Source organism: Emys orbicularis, chromosome 5 (genome assembly GCF_028017835.1).
Source record: "Emys orbicularis isolate rEmyOrb1 chromosome 5, rEmyOrb1.hap1, whole genome shotgun sequence".
NCBI classification, from domain to species: domain Eukaryota; kingdom Metazoa; phylum Chordata; order Testudines; family Emydidae; genus Emys; species Emys orbicularis.
The window spans coordinates 110,446,506-110,465,055 of NC_088687.1; the positions used below are offsets into that span (position 1 = coordinate 110,446,506).

Consider the following 18,550-nt stretch of genomic DNA (forward strand, 5'->3'; position numbering starts at 1 on the left):
TTTTCTTAAAAAAAAAAAAAAAAAAAAAAAAACTGAATATTTATTTTATTCTCCATTAAGTCTTTCTGTCTCAAGGACATAACTGACTTTGGAAATGCTGTAGAAATGCACTAGTAGTGAATGGGGTGAAACGGGTACAAACTTTCACAGGGGTTCAATAATCCAATTATTAGGGCTTGTCTACACACAAAAATTGTACTGCATTAACTATACCGGTATAGCTAAAGCTTCAAAACACCCCTATTACAGATGTAATTATACCAGTATAACGATGCTTATAGTGGTTCAGTTTATTCCCATTCCCTTATGGGGACAGCTATATTATAAGGCACCTTGATAATTGTGTCCACACTAAGGATTGTACTGGTGTAAGTATTTTAGTAAACAAGCACATCCCTAACCAAAATAATTATAATGGTGGAAGAACTGCATACAGCAGCCCAACATGCATGGTTTTAACTTTAAGAAATCCTACTAACCACAAAGGGGGACTAATCATAAACTTAGAGTTAAGAACCTATGGAAGGTTTCAGAGTAGCAGCCGTGTTAGTCTGTATCCGCAAAAAGAACAGGAGTACTTGTGGTACCTTAGAGACTAACAAATTTATTAGAGCATAAGCTTTCGTGGGCTACAACCCACTTCTTCGGATGCATATAGAATATGCATATAGAATATGCATCCGAAGAAGTGGGTTGTAGCCCACGAAAGCTTATGCTCTAATAAATTTGTTAGTCTCTAAGGTGCCACAAGTACTCCTGCACCTATGGAAGTGTGAGCAGCCTCAAGACCTAAGTTAATTTCTAGTCCATACAGGAATACAGTATCCTGTTTTTCCTCCCTTGTACAGAAAAGGGTTCTTTTCCAATGTTAACAAAACCCTTCACCTCTCTAATATGTTCAGGCCGGGTAGGCTTTAACAAAACGGCAACTCCACAATACACTCCAGGACAGCCCAGCGCGCCCCTGCTATTCAGGCCTAAGCTAAACCCACATCCTAAGGGCGCTGTGTGAGTTATTTCCAGGCTGTCTGTGCCGCTACACCGGCCTGTGAGGGCCGAACTGGTCCTTCCCGAGCCCATCTTTACTGGACGTTGGTACACCCGCGGGCCTGCAGCCATGGCTTCCCAGTGCTGACTCGCCGTAGCGCACAGGCACGGAGACCCGTGATCTCCGCGGCCGCCCCTAGGCTCACACGCAGCATGATAGGCCCTGCGTGGTGCTCATCTACAGTGGTGTTGCGGCCAGTATGCCCGGGCGGAGCAGCCTGGCCCCCCGCGGCAGGGTGCGCTTGGTCGGTCTGGCTGAACTCAGGCCAGGGCATGGCGTGCGGGGCCCGCCTCACCTCCGCATGGAAACACCTGCCTGCAGTCAGCTCCACTCTGCGGACTGCGGCCGTTGCGGGCCGCGGGCAGGCTGAGGAGACAGCAGCGCCCCCGCGAGGCATAGGCGTAGAACACTCCGCGCGCATGAAGGGAGTGTTCAAACCCACCCCCGGGGCGCGCGGCAGCACACGTTGTCCACGCGCATGCGCACTTGCTTTTGCTTATTCCCTGGGAGTTGAGCGTGTCATCTCACGTGGTATCACGGCCCCTCGTTCCACGGGGTTGCGCCTGCGCGGTGGCGGCAGGAGAGTCTGGAATCTAAGCGTGTTTGTCAGTTTCTCCGCCCACTTCTTCCGACATGAACGGTGAGAATTTCGGCGCTAGCGAGAGGCTGGTGAACGCGGCCTACGTGCGGCAGGGGGCGCAGGGCCGGCGCGCGCATGAGCTGCGCCTGCGGGTGTTGCTGGAGCAGGTAACGGTCGTTCCTACCGCACTGCCCCGGGGGTTCCAAGGTCGCTCCCTCAGCGTGCACCCGGCCCCCAGCTGTTGTGCAGCGCGCACCCTCCCTCGTGCGCACTGATTAGAGCTGTGGCGCTGAGCAGCCCGTCCCTACTCTCAGCCACCTGGCCCGGGTTGGGGGGAGGATCCCTAGTAAAGGCTCCCTGCCCCCCCTTCCATGGGCCCTTTAGGGCAAGAGCGCCTGTGGCATACGCTGACACGCAGCGTGGTTATGGTTTGTCTGCCCCGTAGCGCACAGGAGCCCAGCCATTGGGTTGTGCTAAGTGCTGTACAAACACAGAACAAGCTCCTGGCCCTTGCCCCAAAGAGCTTACAAGCGAAGTGTAACTCCAGAGTGTGGGTGGACGCAGATGAACTGGGAAATAGGAAGAATCTTGTCATTGTACTCGGTGCCTTTAACCTGTTCCTTTGTGTAGGGTGTGGGGGGCCTCAGGGAAGATGCATTGATTTTTATGGCCAGAAGGAACCATTATATTCATCTAGTCAGATCTCCTGCAGAGAGGCATGCTGGGAGCATTGATATATCCCCCCAAAATAGCCACCCAGCACCTTGTCTGGCTCCAGCATTGTGTATCTTGGGCTTTGCTGGTATGTACTCCAATCAAGTTAGAGGTTTCTGTCTTCCTGTTTCTTAGCAGAGTGCTTTGCTGGGGCCCATATATTACCAGGGACTCATCTACACTACAAAGTTAGGTTGATCTAACTACATCTCTCGGGGTGTGAAAAATTCACTCCCTGGAGACACCTAGTTAAACCAGTCTGAGTCCCAGTGTAGACACTGGTAGGTCGACCGAAGAATTCCTCTCAGAGAGGTGAATTAATTACAGCAATCAAAGAAGCTTGCCCATTGCTGTAGTAAGGCCTAGTCTATGCTTAGGGTTACCATATTTGAACACTCAAAAAAGAGGACACTCCATGGGGGGTTGGCCCCGCCCACAGTCCACCCCCACTCCTCCCATGCTCTGCCCCCACTCTGCCCCAGGTCCTGCCCCCTCCCTGCTCGGCCCCGCCATCGCACCCCTCCTCACCCGCTGGCTTGCTGCGTCCCTCCTCAGTCCCCCACCCACTGCTCGCCTCCTCCCACCTGCCACACACCTCACTCCCCTGCCATAAACCCCCATGCCCACCCTGAGATCCCCTGCCTGCTGCTGGCTTGACACTTCTTGCCTCCTCACGCCCGCCCGCCCGCCGACCCGCCGCTGGCTCCCTCGCCTCTTCAACCCCCGCTGCCCACCGCTGACCTTTTCACATTACCCTTCTCCCCCGCCTGCCTCTGGCTCACCACCCGCCTCCTCACCCTCCTGCCCGCTGCTGGCTCCCTCGCCACTCGCCTCTTCGTCGCCCCCTGCCCACCACTGGCTTGCCGCTCACCACTTCACCCTCCCCGCCCGCCACTTGCCTCCTAGCCAGCCAGCCAGCCACTGGCTCCCTCACCACTTGCCTCTTCAACCCACCCTGCTCGCCTACTCACCCCTCCTACCGGAGGTCCCTCTGGCTCCTAGGATCAGGGGCAGCCGAGGGGTCTCCACGTGCTGCGCCCGCCACAAGCGCGAGCTCCGTGGCTCCCATTGGCCGGGAAAAGCGCCAATGGGAGCTGCTGGAGCTGCGGAGCGGGGCTGGCATGCGCCACCAGTGCACAGAGAGCCCTCCGCCCCCCCAACCTGACCCAACCCTAAGAGCCAGAGGGACCTGCCGGGGAGCGAGGTGTGGAGTCCCGGCGGTGCTTACCTGGGGCGACTCCCAGGAAGCATCCAGCAGGTCCCTCTGGCTCCTAGGGTCGGGGCGGCGGAGGGCTCTCTGCCGGCGCCTGCAAGCCCCGCTCCCGCAGCTCTGATTGGGCAGGAGGGAGCCAGTGCTGCGCGCGGAGACCCCCTCCGCCTCTGTGCCTAGGGGCCGTCCACACTGCAGGCTCCTGCCAGCGGGCGGGCACTGGGAGCTGCCCCAAGAAGCACTGCCACCCCCGGGACTTTGGACTGTCCTAGGGTTACCATACAGCCGTATTTTCCCGGACGTTTTTAGATATTTAAAAATTCCTCCTGGACGGCGACTTAAGAACTAAAAAGCCAGACATGTCTGGGAAAATACGGACGTATGGTAACCCTGTCTATGCTACACGGTTAGGTTGACATAAGCTGTCTTGTGTTGACCTAGCTGTGGAAGTGTCTTCACTTAAATTTGGCTCCTGCTGATGTAAGTGCCTCTCTACGCTGATTTAGTAACACCTCTGTGAGCGGCATAGAGTTACAGGGGATGTAATTAGGTCAATGCAGTGTCAGTGTAGACACTGCGTTGCTTACGTCAACTGTTACTGGCCTCCAGATTCTGTCCCAAAATGCCCCACGCTGACAATACTATCAATACAAGCGCTTCTGGTGAGGACGCGCACTACCAACACACGAAGCCACGTGGGCACACGCACAAAAGATTTAATAACTGGTTGACATAATTTTGTAGTGTAGATGTGGCCTAAGTCTCTCTGCTACAGTGGTGCAGCTGTTCCGCTGTAACGTTTCTAGTGTGGATTTACTTCATTATTTTTGCAAAATCTACTATGACCACTTGAAAAAAATTATTAGATGCTTACAAGCAAGATGTACAAAAGCCAAATGAGGGGATGTCCAACAGGCAAGGTCTAGAGCCAGTGCCCTGTGAAAAGCATAGCCTCTATCTGCTGCTCAGATTTTACTGGTTTGTTGTCCCTAGGTCCGACTTGAGGGCTCCCTATTTCAGATTAACCTCTTCTTAGAATGGGTCTGATATATTTGAAATGCCCTTCCCCCTAACTCCTGGAAGTGGGAAGGAGCTTTCTCTCCTCCCTTTCAGAACACTCACAGTGGCTGTAAGGGTTGGTTCTTCAAAACTCTACCCTTCTCCCACCCCTGAGCTGTCTTGCTGCCATTGAGAAAGGGGCCTGAGATAGACCTAAAAATACAGTAGGAGTAATGTTTCTCAAGTCCTTTCTCACTACTCTGCTGTGAATAACTCCAGTGACCTTGCTGCTGCTCATGGCTTTCACAAGCAGCAGCCTAACACTAAAATGGTTTGTGATGGTTTCACTGTTGCTCATAGGGTTCTGAGTATCAATCGTGAAACTGACCAGAGTCTTTTAATTTAATTCTTGTGATGCTTGGTAAAATTGTGAGCCTCACAGGTGTACTCTGTCTGGAGATTAAAGGGCTTGTTTACAGACCTGGGTTAAGAAATAAGGCATCTTTTTCTGGATGGAGTTAATCAGGGACTGACAAGCCCTGAGGAAGGCAGCACTTTGTCAGTTTACATTTGGCAGACTGTAACCATAAAATCTCTGCTTTTAGCACTTAGCCCATGTCTACGCTACACAATTATGTCAACGTAAGTTACATCTGTATAAAGCCACTGCAGTTATTACATTGCTTGTGTGTGCATTCTTATCAGGAGCTCTTGTATTGATAGAGTGCAATGCACTATGGGTAAGTATCCCACTGTGCAACTCACCACCATCCAGTGCAGGGTCTTTTGGGAAGTTCTTGCAATGCCTGATAGGACCAAAACAAGTCACTCAGGGGTGACTAGGAGCATGGAGTCAATTTCCCATAATGCATTGTTCTCCATTCCATAATTTCATCTGCATCCCATAATTTTCATGCCTTTTCAAAATTCCACAAACCTGTGTGTCCCTCCTCGCTGTCCGCCATCTCTGACAGAAGCATGGAGTCTGCACAGCTCTGCACTCTTGTCACGAGCATGGCAAGCACAGGGCATGTGATCCTGCAGTATTTACAGAGCTGCAAGAGGAGCCACGGGGAATATGATGATTCCTTGGAGGCTAGATTGCTCTGGGACATAGAAAGAACCAATTCAAGATTGTTGGTGGAATTCATGGAGCAGTTGGAGATGGAGTGTTGGTTCTGGGCCTGAGAAACAAGCACTGACTGGTGGGATTGCATCATTATGGTATGGCATGATGAGCAGGGGCTGCAGAACTTTCGGATGTGCAAGGCCACATTCTGGATCTGTGTGCAGAGCTCTTCCTAGCCCTCCAGTGCAGGGATGCCAAAATGAGAGCTGCACTGACAGTTGAGAAGTGAGTGACAATTGCACCGTGGAAACTTGCAATGCCAGATTGCTACCAGGTAGTCAGAAATGAATTTGGAGTTGGGAAATCCACCACAGGGGCTGTTGTCATGCAAATGTGCAGGGCCATTAATCATCTCTTGCTACGCATGACTGACTCTCGGCAATGTGCAGGACATGATGGATGTTTTGCAGCAGTGGGGTCCCTGAACTGGAATGAGACGATAGATGGCATGCATATTCCTATTTTAGCACCAGACCACCTTGCCACAGAGTACATTGACAGAGAGGGCTACTTTCCTATGGTTATACAAGTGCTGATTGATCACTGGGGAAGCTTTACTGACATCAGTGTGGGCTGGTCAGGGAAGGTGCATGACGCGTACATCTTTAAGAACACAGGACTGTTCAGAAAGCTGCAGGGACTTTCTTTCCCAACTGGCAATTACCATTGGGAATGATGAAATGCCAATAGTGATCCTGGGTGACCCAGCCTATATCTTGCTCCCATGGCTCATGAAGTTATTCACTGACCACCTCAACAGCATCAAGAAGTGCTTCAACTACAGGCTCAGCAGGTGCAGAATGACAGTTGAATGTGCCTTTGGTTGTCTGAAGGGTCACTGGCATTGTTTACTTATACGTTTGGGCCTTAGGGAGAAAAATAGCTGAATGGTTATAACTGCCTGCTGTGTCCTGTATAATATCTGTAAAACAAAGCGGGGAAAGTTTCCACCGGGGTGGAGGGTGGAAATGAAGCGGCTATCTGCTGAATTTGAACAGCCAGCTACAAGGGCTATTAGAAGAGCTCAACATGGAGCTATATGGCTCAGGGAGACTTTAAAAGAACATTAACAGTGAGACAGAGTAATATGTTTTGCTGTAGTGTTCTCTACATGGCCTTGCTCTTTTGCAGCCCCAAATGAATCTTGCAGTGATTGCTATGTATGTAGCAGTATAACTAGGGTCCTACCAAATTCATGGCCATGAAAAACATGTCATGGACCATGAAATCTGGTCTCCCTCTGTGAAATCTGGTCTTTTGTGTGCTTTTACCCTGTACTATGCAGTTTTCATGGGGAAGCCCAACTTTTCTCAAATTGGGGGTCCTGCCCAAAAGGGACTTGCAATGGGTCACAGGGTTATCTGGGGGGGTGGTGTCGCGGTATTGCCACCCTTACTTCTGCACTGCCTTCAGAGCTAGGCAGCTGTTGGCCAGGTACACAGCTCTGAAGGCAGTGCTCTGCCAGCAGCAGCACAGAAGTAAGGGTGGTGATACCAAACCATGCCACCTTCTGTGCTGCTGCCTTCAGAGCTGGCAGCCAGAGACTGGCAGCTGCTGACTGAGGACCCAGCTCTGCAGGCAGCACTGCAGAAGTAAGGGTGGCAGTACTGCAACTCCCCCCCCCCCCCCCATTCGTTTTTGGGTTAGGACCCCTACAATTACAACACCATGAAATTTCAGATTTAAATAGCTGAAATCATTAAATCTACAATTTTAAAAATCGTATGACCATGAAATTGACCAAAATGGACTGTGAATTTGGTCAAGTATAAAATTGTCAATGCACCTGTTAATATTGCTTGTGAATGATAGTGCAGTAATGGGGAATTGGTTGCTGCCAAACCTGCTCAGCACCAGCCAGCATATGCCGTGAACTAATAAAGATGAATTTTATTCCAAACATACAATTTTATTCTGTAACATGAACCAGGCAATTAAAAAACATTTAAAACTTCATAAGTTCTGTTCCCTTAATTTATTAAGTAGAAACAACAGTCATTTCCTTTTCAGGTACACCAACTGTGGCTTTCACAGGTCAGTGTATGTAAAGCTGTGATTTTCTTTAATTTCCCCCCGGGTGCAGTGGTAAAGGTACTGCACCGATCCCTGATGCCACGTGGAATGTTGAAGGGGGGTAATAGGGAGGTCCCAATATGCAGTTTTCAGTGGGCTGCAGAGGGAGGCGAACACAGGATTGTTGAACCTTCAGATCCACCACCAGCTGCAGCATCTCTGTTCGCTGTCTGAGAAGCGCAAGCATCTGCTGTTGCACATCCCTCTCCTTTTCCTGCACCTTTCTCCTCTCCACTCTGTGCTTCTCCATGCTGTCTGCAAGGGTGATCCTCCAGGACCTGTGCTAGTTCTGTAAAGCAGCACTGGCTTGCAGAATCTCCTGGAACATGTCATCCCGAGTCCTTTTCTTTCTTCTCCTTTTCTGGCTCAGGCGTTCTGCGGGTGTGGAGGGAGAGACCCTGAAGGCCGCAATGGCAGCAGCTGCAGATACAGCACACATAGTCACACATTGTCAGTTATTCACGATAGAAATTGAAACTCAAGATGCTGAACTCACTCCCCTTACTCCCCAAAAGTTGTAAGCACTACATTCTCACTTCTGCTTGGGAGTGATAGAGCACAGCGCCAGTCACAGCACCAGCCATGGTGAGTATGGTACTTCGGGGGCTGAGGAATAGCTTGCTTGCGTGATTCTAGTAGTATAGGGCAATGGAACTGAATGCTGGCACCGTTTTGCACAGGTGGTGGTGATTTTAGCTATCTCACTCCTGAAGGTAACAGGGGCAGAGAGAGCACAGCTTCTGCTGGTGTCCTGTTGCTGCCCAGGTTCACATGCTGATAACCTATGTACTGCAATGATGCCTGCTGAAGTAATCACTGAGTGGCGTGGGAAAGTGTCCTACCGTGGCGGAAGAAACAAGGCAGCCCTTCCCAGAAACCTTTGGCAGAGGATTGCAGAGTACCTCCATGAAAGTTTCATCAAGATCTCTACAGAGAATTAATGAGACATCCTGGTGTTCATAAACAAACTGCTCCACTTGGCCCCCTCTGCCTAACTCTAGTGGGGAATGAAAAGCATATAGCAACTCTGCCTCTCTTGGTTGCTTCACTACCTCTTTTAGCACAAGTAAAAAAGAGCGAATCCACAGATGTCCTGCTGCTTTGGGGGTTCCATTCCTGTAATTTCAAAGCAAACTGCATACTTACAGAGGTTCCTTCCCCTGCATCAGACTCGCCGGTGTTTGACTGTCGGGAATGACCGGACTGTGGTGGAGTCAAAAACAGGTCTTGGCTCACCGCACAACTGGATCACCCGGTTGTCTGTTCCCCACACTCCTCCTCCTCCTCGTCTACCTTTCTCCGTCTCGCTGTTCATGGCAGGGGTTTGTGACTCGGGCTCTTCGGAAGTATTCACGGGGCTCTTGGGGGTGGTGGGGGTGTCTCCGCTGAGGATGGCATGTAGCTCTTTGTAAAAATGGTAGGTCTTCAGCTTGGCACCAGATCAATTGTTGGCCTCCCTGGGCTTCTGCTATGCCTGCCGGAGCACCTTGGCTTCCACGTGGCACTGCTGCTGGTCTCTCCTGAGCAATCTGCTCATAGATGTCCACATTTCTATGGCTGGATCAGAACTGTGTCTGCACAGCATCTTCTCCCCACAGGCCTAGGAGATCCAGTATCTCCTGTCTGTTCCAGGCAGGAGCTCATCTGGAACATATAGCCGGCATGGTCAGCTGGGCAATTACGCTCAACAGTGGAGAGCTTCTAGCTGTGCTCGCCAAGCTGTGCCACCAGGAAAAGAAATTTCAAAAATTTGCATGGCTTTAAAGGCGGCGGGGGGGGAGCTTCCTGTCTACCTGACTCCTGGGCAGCAGAGTTCACAACGGTAACCAGAGTGGTCAGTTTGGGGCATTGTGGGACAGCTGCAGGAGGCCAGTAATGGTCTACATAAGTGACACCATGTCTACACTCTCACTACATGGACCTAATTACATTGACCATGACTCTACACTGCTTGGGGGAGATGGTGTTATTAAATCAGCATAGTAGGGCACTTACGTCAGTGGGAGCCAAATTTAAGTGAAGACACATCCATAGCTAGGTCGACATAAGCTGCCTTGTGTCAACCTACCATGTAGTGTAGACCAGGCCTTAAATGAAAGTTAAAATTCTATAAAAATTAATGGCTTAGGCCCCACATTTGCCAGGAAAAGCTCTCAATCTGCCACTGGCAAGTGGTTGAATGAATTTTTCAAGCCCTGTACATTACTAAATATTTACTAACCTACTATAAAGTATTATTTATAATTGAAATGAAATTACACTTGTAAAATATATGGTACAAGTATGTGTTGTGATTCATTACCCTTGATTTTTATTATTTTTGTTCTATAATATTCTGAAATTAGTAATTAGAAATGAGTCTTCCTGTTATTAATGTGGAATATTGAGATGCCTCCCTTACTCTTTTCTCGTTGATCAGACCTAATTTTCTGATCATTTAAATGGACACTCATTTGTCTACATTTTTTTCCTGTTATTGTGACAAATAACTAAGATTATTGATGGAGACTAGTGGAAGATACACTCTTTTTTTAGTGTTTAATAACATACAGAAAGAAGAGAATAGGTGTTGCATAGCTATTCGTTGTGGTGTAGTAATGCTTTGTGTTTTCTGAGTGCTTTTCATCTAAGCCAGCGGTTCTCAAACTGAGTCATGACCCCAAAGTGGGTTGCGAGCCTGTTCGCCAGGGTTGATGTTAGACTTGCTGGGGCCCAGGGCTGAAGCCCAAGCCCCACACCCAAAGCCAGAGCCCTTGGGCTTCAGCCCTGGGTGGCGGGCAGGGCTCAGGTTACAGTCCCCACCCCCGCCTGGGGCTGAAGCCCTTGGGCTTTGGCTTTGCCCCCTCTCCCCCCTGGGTCATGTAGCAATTTTTGTTGTCAGAAAGGGGTGCAATGAAGTTTGAGAACCCCTGATCTAAGCAGTTTACAAAGGTAAGTATACTACACAAAGGAATGCAAAGAACATTTGGCTGCAGTTTTTGTTTGGTCAGTCTCACTGGTTCCCCTGAATAAATAGTCCGTTTCTCTTGCTTTAGTGGGTCTTTTTTTTTTTTTTTTTTAAACAGTAACAAGAGAAAAAATAAGTAGGAAAATATGTAGTACCTGAAATTACTTTTAACTTTCTTTGATTATTAGTATTCTTTACTTTGTTATCCTAGTTGTCTTTTACTTTATCTTCTCCATGCCTCTTGATCAGTGTTATAGCACTAATGGACTAAAACTACATGTCGTACACCAAATATACTGTATATCCTTCATAAGGTGAATCTCAGAATCATAGATTAGGGTTGGAAGAGACCTCAGGCGGTCATCTAGTCCAACCCCCTGCTCAAAGCAGGACCAACACCAACTAAATCATCCCAGCCAGAGCTTTGTCAAGCTGGGCCTTAAAACCTCTATGGATGGCGATTCTAGCACCTCCCTAGGTAACCCATTCCACTGCTTCACCACCCTCATAGTGAAATAGTTTTTCCTAATATCCAACCTAGACCTCCGCCACTGCAACATGAGACCATTGCTCCTTGTTCTGTCATCTGCCACCACAGAACAGCCGAGCTCCATCCTCTTTGGAACCCCCTTTCAGGTAGTTGAAGGCTGCTATCAAATCCCCCCTCACTCTTCATTTCTGCAAATTAAATAAGGGAACTGGGCTTAGCCTCTCCTCATAAATCATGGGCCCCATCCCCCAATCATTTTCATTGCCCTCTGCTGGACTCTCACCAATTTGTCCAAATCATTTATGTAGTGGGGGGCCCAAACTGGACGCAATATTCCAGATGTGGCCTGACCAGTGCCAAATAGAGGGGAATAATCACTTCACTCGATCTGCTGGCAATGCTCCTACTAATGGAGCCCAATATGCCATTAGCCTTCTTGGCAATAAGCGCACACTGTTGACTCATATCCAGCTTCTCGTCCACTGTAATACCCAGGTCCTTTTCTGCAGAACTGTTGCTTAGCCAGTCGGTCCCCAGCCTGTAGCAGTGCATGGGATTCTTCTGTCATGAGTGCAGGACTCTGCACTTGTCCTTGTTGAACCTCATCAGATTTCTTTTAGCCCAATCCTCCAATTTGTCTAGGTCACTCTGGACCCTAGTAAGAAACTTCCTAACTGCTCTTTGCTGCTTCTGCTTATGCATCCTAAAATGCTGTACTTGGAGACAAATACATCTTAAATTTATTCTTTCTGGGAACATTAATATCAAATTGCATTGAGTGTAGAAGCAGTTTATTATGTAGCTTTTATTATTAAATGTTCCAATTTCACATTCTAGGAAGGGGAGACTAGATTTCTTTAATTATTTAAATCTGCTCAGTGCACTAAAGAAGATACTAAAATTAACAAAAAAAATCTACTTAAAGAAATCTTATCAATTTTAATTATCCAAGCCTAGGCAGTATTTTTATTGTAATTATAATTCCTTCTGAAGGGCAAGTGTCCTGAAGATGGATGGGATGAAAGTACCATCGAACTCTTTCTTCATGAACTTGCCATTATGGATAGCAACAATTTTCTGGGCAACTGTGGTGTGGGTGAGAGGGAAGGAAGAGTGGCTTCAGGAATGGTTGCCCGTCGGCATTACAGGTAAGTCTGACAAGGAATTTTAATGCTACTGTTTTATTATGTTTGTAAAGGGCTTATTTTAATATCTTGTTATCAGAGAGTTTGAAAGCATTTGAAAAACAAAATTTCATTACGGACAATTACATCAGTTTCATATATCATATTTTCCATTAGCAAATCATTGAGAAGTTTAACAAGATTTTTTTGTTAAAATCATCTCCTCTTTCACTATGTTCTCACAACTTCGCTCTTCAGGAAATTGTGATTGTTAGAAATGCAAACTTTTGAATTGATCACATGACAAAGCAAGACGAAGAAGAGACTTCTCTGGTTAAAAAATAACTTCTGTGTTTCTTGTCTTGTCAGTTTACAGAGTACATCATTAACTCATCTGTATATTATTCAAAACGTCTTCTTTCTTCTAAATATTATAACTAATTGGAAAAGATCCCTTGCATCCAAATACCTGCATATTGATTGTTGTAATTATTAACTCATGACCGAGATTAATTGACATGACCATAAACCAAATCCATTAAAAATGATTCAAAGGAGGTACAGCTATCGGACAGGGAGGGCTTCTAATAGCTTGAAGTCCTGAGTCTTCTGAGATTTGATGGCTGCTTTGGATATTGAATTTTAGAGACTCTGTAGACCTTGCTTTATCTAGATCCACTATTTTGGGTTGCTGTCCTATGCCAATTGTCTGCCTTCTATTGTTATTTCATCTGTAATGTCAGCAGAGTGAAATTTACTGGAATCCCCATCTCAGATATGTTGGCACAAGGACATATTGAAGACCAGTATTCTAGTAAATTCCACTTTCACAAGTAAGCTCAGTTTGGCCCATCCAGTTTTATAATGGGAGACCTCCAAAGAAAACCAGGGAACTAAATTCCTTTTGCAATTGCAACTAAATATGGTATTTTCCTTCACTTCTTGTTCTAAATTGCAGTTCTTAAATTTACTGCTTGATCATAGGGATCTAGCAGTTTTCAAAGGCCCCTGCAATTCTTCTTGAATTGTTCTAATGGAGAACAGACCTGGAGGCATCACCTCTGTCTTCTTTCTCCCATTCCATCTACTTAATTCTGTAGTCAGTCTCTGGCTTGATTGAGCTATGGGATCAGGGGCATCTTCAGAGCATCTTTCTCCTTCCAAAAATGCTGCTATCTGGCTTTTCTAAATGAATGTGGTAGACTAGGAGTTGAACATATTGCAGGTGACAGAGCTGAGGATGTCACTTAGCTGTTGTTGGGCTGAGACAGTTCTGTCGCCTTATGTACCACTTATACCTACTAGCTTCATTAGTGGGAGAGAGAAGGAATTCTTCTAAGAGGAGTCCTCAATTCCATCCCCACTCCATTCTCCTGCCAATTAGATAGGTAAGTAAAAGAAAGGAGGGAAGTGTCAGGCAGTGGTTTGAGAGCACTCTCTCCTTCTCAGCCATATTAAAAACAAAATGAATGGGCAGAGTGAGCATAGCATCTAGAGACCCAGACTAGGAAAGAGATAGGGAACATGTAGACTGAGAAAAGGGGGTCCAGTTAAGGGAAAGATATTGAGGGCATAGCAGGGGAACAAAGCATTTTTGTAATTATAAAGTGAGGATTATGTGCAAATTTTTCAATTATCAAACCAATTAATTATTGCTGTAACTACACTGGAAGTGGGAGAAAAAAGCTTCAGATATAAAGCCACCCCCCTAAAAGTTCTGAGTTCCCTCCAGTCCATCTGCTTTTCAGTGAGAGGATGTATATGGCTGGAGTCCTCGCTGTCCCCAAGACAAAAATGGAATTCAAGTCATCAGTAGTTGTATACTGTTGCTGAGCTTTCGTAGGCAGCTGCTGCATTTCACCAGTGGGTGAAGTTATTTGTGTAAGTGTGTAGTTCAGAAAGGGTTATATGATCTTTCAAGCCTGAGAGGTGCTAAATAATATTCCACAATTATAAATGTAATTTGAGTGGTATCAGAAAGATGCAAGAATGCGAAGAAAGATGGGACTGCACCGAATGAGAAGTAGGAGGTAGTAGAATGCAGGGTGCGTAGAGACAAAATGTGGAGGGAAACAGAGCGTGTATTAACATAAATGTTTTAAAATGTATTTTTAACAAAGCATATGTAAACCACTTCATTGCTCTGTTGTTGTGAAATGTTTATCAGGCACAGCATCTGTAAAATCCCATGGGTGTACATTGCATTGTATAATCCTGATTTTTATTCTTCAAAAAACATGGCTGCAGTGTGTGCAAAGTGTGCTAGCATTTGTAGCATAATCTGAGGGATATCAAGCATTGCTGAAATTTCACAGCCCTTTCTTCCGATAAATCTTCCTGGTGGATAAAGGAATCACTATTATAGGCCTTCTCAGTTACTCTGTTTAACAAGATGTTGTTTTTGATGGCTTTACTGTACAGAAGTGAGTGAAATATAGTGCCCATCTATAAAAAGGGAAATAAAAACAACCCAGGAAACTACAGACCAGTTAGTTTAACTTCTGTGCCAGGGAAGATAATGGAGCAAGTAATTAAGGAAATCATCTGCAAACACTTGGAAGGTGGTAAGGTGATAGGGAACAGCCAGCATGGATTTGTAAAGAACAAATCATGTCAAACCTATCTGATAGCTTTCTTTGATAGGATAACGAGTCTTGTGGGTAAGGGAGAAGCTGTGGATGTGGTATACCTAGACTTTAGTAAGGCATTTGATACGGTCTCGCATGATATTCTTATCGACAAACTAGGCAAATACAATTTAGATGGGGCTACTATAAGGTGGGTGCATAACTGGCTGGATAACCGTACTCAGAGAGTTGTTATTAATGGTTCCCAATCCTGCTGGAAAGGCATAACGAGTGGGGTTCCGCAGGGGTCTGTTTTGGGACCGGCTCTGTTCAATATCTTCATTAACGACTTAGATATTGGCATAGAAAGTACGCTTATTAAGTTTGCGGATGATACCAAACTGGGAGGGATTGCAACTACTTTGGAGGACAGGGTCATAATTCAAAATGATCTGGACAAATTGGAGAAATGGTCTGAGTTAAACAGGATGAAGTTTAACAAAGACAAATGCAAAGTGCTCCACTTAAGAAGAAAAAATCAGTTTCACACATACAGAATGGGAAGAGACTGTCTAGGAAGGAGTACGGCAGAAAGGGATCTAGGGGTTATAGTGGACCACAAGCTAAATATGAGTCAACAGTGTGATGCTGTTGCAAAAAAGCAAACATGATTCTGGGATGTATTAACAGGTGTGTTGTGAGCAAGACACGAGAAGTCATTCTTCCGCTCTACTCTGCTCTGGTTAGGCCTCAGCTGGAGTATTGTGTCCAGTTCTGGGCACCGCATTTCAAGAAAGATGTGGAGAAATTGGAAAGGGTCCAGAGAAGAGCAACAAGAATGATTAAAGGTCTTGAGAACATGACCTATGAAGGAAGGCTGAAAGAATTGGGTTTGTTTAGTTTGGAAAAGAGAAGACTGAGAGGGGACATGATAGCAGTTTTCAGGTATCTAAAAGGGTGTCATAAGGAGGAGGGAGAAAACTTGTTCACCTTAGCCTCTGAGGATAGAACAAGAAGCAATGGGCTTAAACTGCAGCAAGGGAGGTCTAGGTTGGACATTAGGAAAAAGTTCCTAACTGTCAGGGTGGTTAAACACTGGAATAAATTGCCTAGGGAGGTTGTGGAATCTCCATCTCTGGAGGTATTTAAGAGTAGGTTAGATAAATGTCTGTCAAGGATGGTCTAGACAGTATTTGGTCCTGCCATGCGGGCAGGGGACTGGACTCGATGACCTCTCGAGGTCCCTTCCAGTCCTAGAATCTCTGAAATAGTCCAATTTCATGTTAATATTATAGGGTATTGTAATTCATTATCTGATTTTGGCGTTGCATTGGATAAGACATTTTATTAATGTTTATCAAACCAAATGCTCTTCAGAAAACAAGAAATATTGCTTTAGGGCTTGAAAAATTCTTACTATATGTTTTCAACCTCTTTTGTTCAGGTTAATCCATGGCATTGGGAGGTCAGGGGATATTTCTGCTGTCCAGCCTAAAGCTGCAGGTTCTAGCCTTTTGAACAAACTTACTAATTCAATAGTTCTGGACATTATAAAGCTGGCTGGTAGGTATGAAACTAATATTTTTCTTATGTGGGTGCATATGGCAGTTAGCAAATACTTTATGCTACTACCTGGTTTGTTTTTATATACAGGTGTCCGGACAGTGACCAATTGCTTTGTGGTTCCTATGGCAACTGGCATGAGTCTAACCCTGTGTTTCTTAACACTGCGGCACAAGAGACCAAAGGCAAAGTATATTATTTGGCCACGCATAGATCAGAAATCCTGCTTTAAATCTATGATAACTGCAGGTAAGAGGAAGAAGGTGGATTGACCATGCAATGTAGCATTCTAACTACACATGTTTAAAACTATCCTGTTGATAGTGGTACTGGATTCATAAACTTGGTGTCTGGAAACAATAAAATAGACAAGTGTAGAAATCCAAATAGAATATGGAGTTATGTAAAAGAGTAGAGAGAGAACGATGATATCACTCTGCACAAAAAGAAAGTGAGGAACGTGTCTAGAATGTCATGCTCAACTTCAGGCACCATATTACAAGAGACTGAAGAACTGGAAATAGTTCAGCAGAGGACGACAGTCGAGTATTTAAGTAGGCAGCCATAGCATTCTCTGAACATAACTAATTGTATGGAATGTGATTTATTTATTTAAGATATCTGTAATACCTGGTTATATACAGAGGAGAGGTTAAGAAAAATAGATTTATATTAGGAAAAAAGAGCGTAAGAAGAGGCATAACTGAGTTGTTCAAAACTTTGATGATTTAAATAAGATGGATGGCACCAAATTAATGAAAGAATAGTGTCTCCAAAAAAAGAAGAAGCAAGTATTGGATTAGCAATTGGAAGCAGAGTCTCTTACCCCTACCTCACAGTCTGAAACCAGCCAAGGTCAACAGTGACTAAGTCATAGCAATATGATGGTTTCAGATTGTCTAGTCCAAGTTCTTGTGGACAGGGGCTCACTTCACAATTTCATTCCTCCATGACAGAGCCGAGGCATGTTGTTAATCCAAGGAGGGAAGACCCACACTGATACTGCCATGCTAGAGTGGAAATTGAGGAATTTAGCTCGGTCAACTCAATCCTACTCCCTTAGATGTCAATAGGAAAATTCCCATTGATTGCACTGGGAGCAGGAGCAGGCTTGATGGGAGTTCAGTACAAACTTCTTTGCATAGATGGAAAATAATATGTGAAATGGACTGCTAAAACTGACAACTTGGGATGTATGAAATTTAAATAAATTATAAATAATGAAAAGGGTACAAATGCTACAGAAAGAGGTGACCAGATATAGATGGATCACATGACTTCCTTCCATACTAGGAAGTCACTTTTTAATCCTTATTTTGCTTGGGGATGTTAGAAAAAATAAAGTAATTTAAAGTGTTTGCGTGCCATTCAGTTAAAACTGATGGTGGAAAAAGAAACACAGAACACTGTGGTTCCTTTTTCTTTACATGTTAATTGGTACACAAAGTATGGAGGCTAAAAGTAGTGAAACTTCTAGACTTGCTAGATCCACTGTGGAGGAAAATATATGGTTCTACAAAATCACACCATATTTTAAGTATCAAAGTAGTAATTTTCAAATGAGACTGTGTTTTGAATTTTAATAATAATAGAGCCTTAAGTTGCAGCCCTGTTCATATAGTTAACATGCATAATTGAACTTTTCAGTAACTCTGTAGGTTTTAAATGATGCCATTTTGTCATGTACTGAAAAAAACTTACTTGTGGCACTATGGACTTGTGCAATTGGATAATTCCTCAAGCAATGGCCCTAGCTAATGTAACACCAATATTTAAAAAGGGCTCTAGAGGTGATCCCGGCAATTACAGACCGGTAAGTCTAACGTCGGTACCGGGCAAATTAGTTGAAACAATAGTTAAGAATAAAATTGTCAGACACATAGAAAAACAAACTGTTGAGCAATAGTCAACATGGTTTCTGTAAAGGGAAATCGTGTCTTACTAATCTATTAGAGTTCTTTGAAGGGGTCAACAAACATGTGGACAAGGGGGATCCAGTGCACATAGTGTACTTAGATTTCCAGAAAGCCTTTGACAAGGTCCCTCACCAAAGGCTCTTACGTAAATTAAGCTGTCATGGGATAAAAGGGAAGGTCCTTTCATGGA

General features: G+C 45.5%; 1 protein-coding gene across 1 annotated transcript in view; it reads left to right on the forward strand.

The window, feature by feature from the left end:
- The first annotated feature begins 1,681 nt into the window (after window positions 1–1,681).
- SEPSECS (Sep (O-phosphoserine) tRNA:Sec (selenocysteine) tRNA synthase) overlaps window positions 1,682–18,550 on the forward strand; it is a 50,497-nt gene continuing 33,628 nt past the window's right edge. The window contains exons 1-4 of the mRNA XM_065405379.1: window positions 1,682–1,795; window positions 12,184–12,338; window positions 16,326–16,444; window positions 16,535–16,693. Of these exons, the coding sequence (XP_065261451.1) occupies window positions 1,682–1,795; window positions 12,184–12,338; window positions 16,326–16,444; window positions 16,535–16,693 (547 nt within the window). The remainder of the gene's footprint in view (window positions 1,796–12,183; window positions 12,339–16,325; window positions 16,445–16,534; window positions 16,694–18,550) is intronic.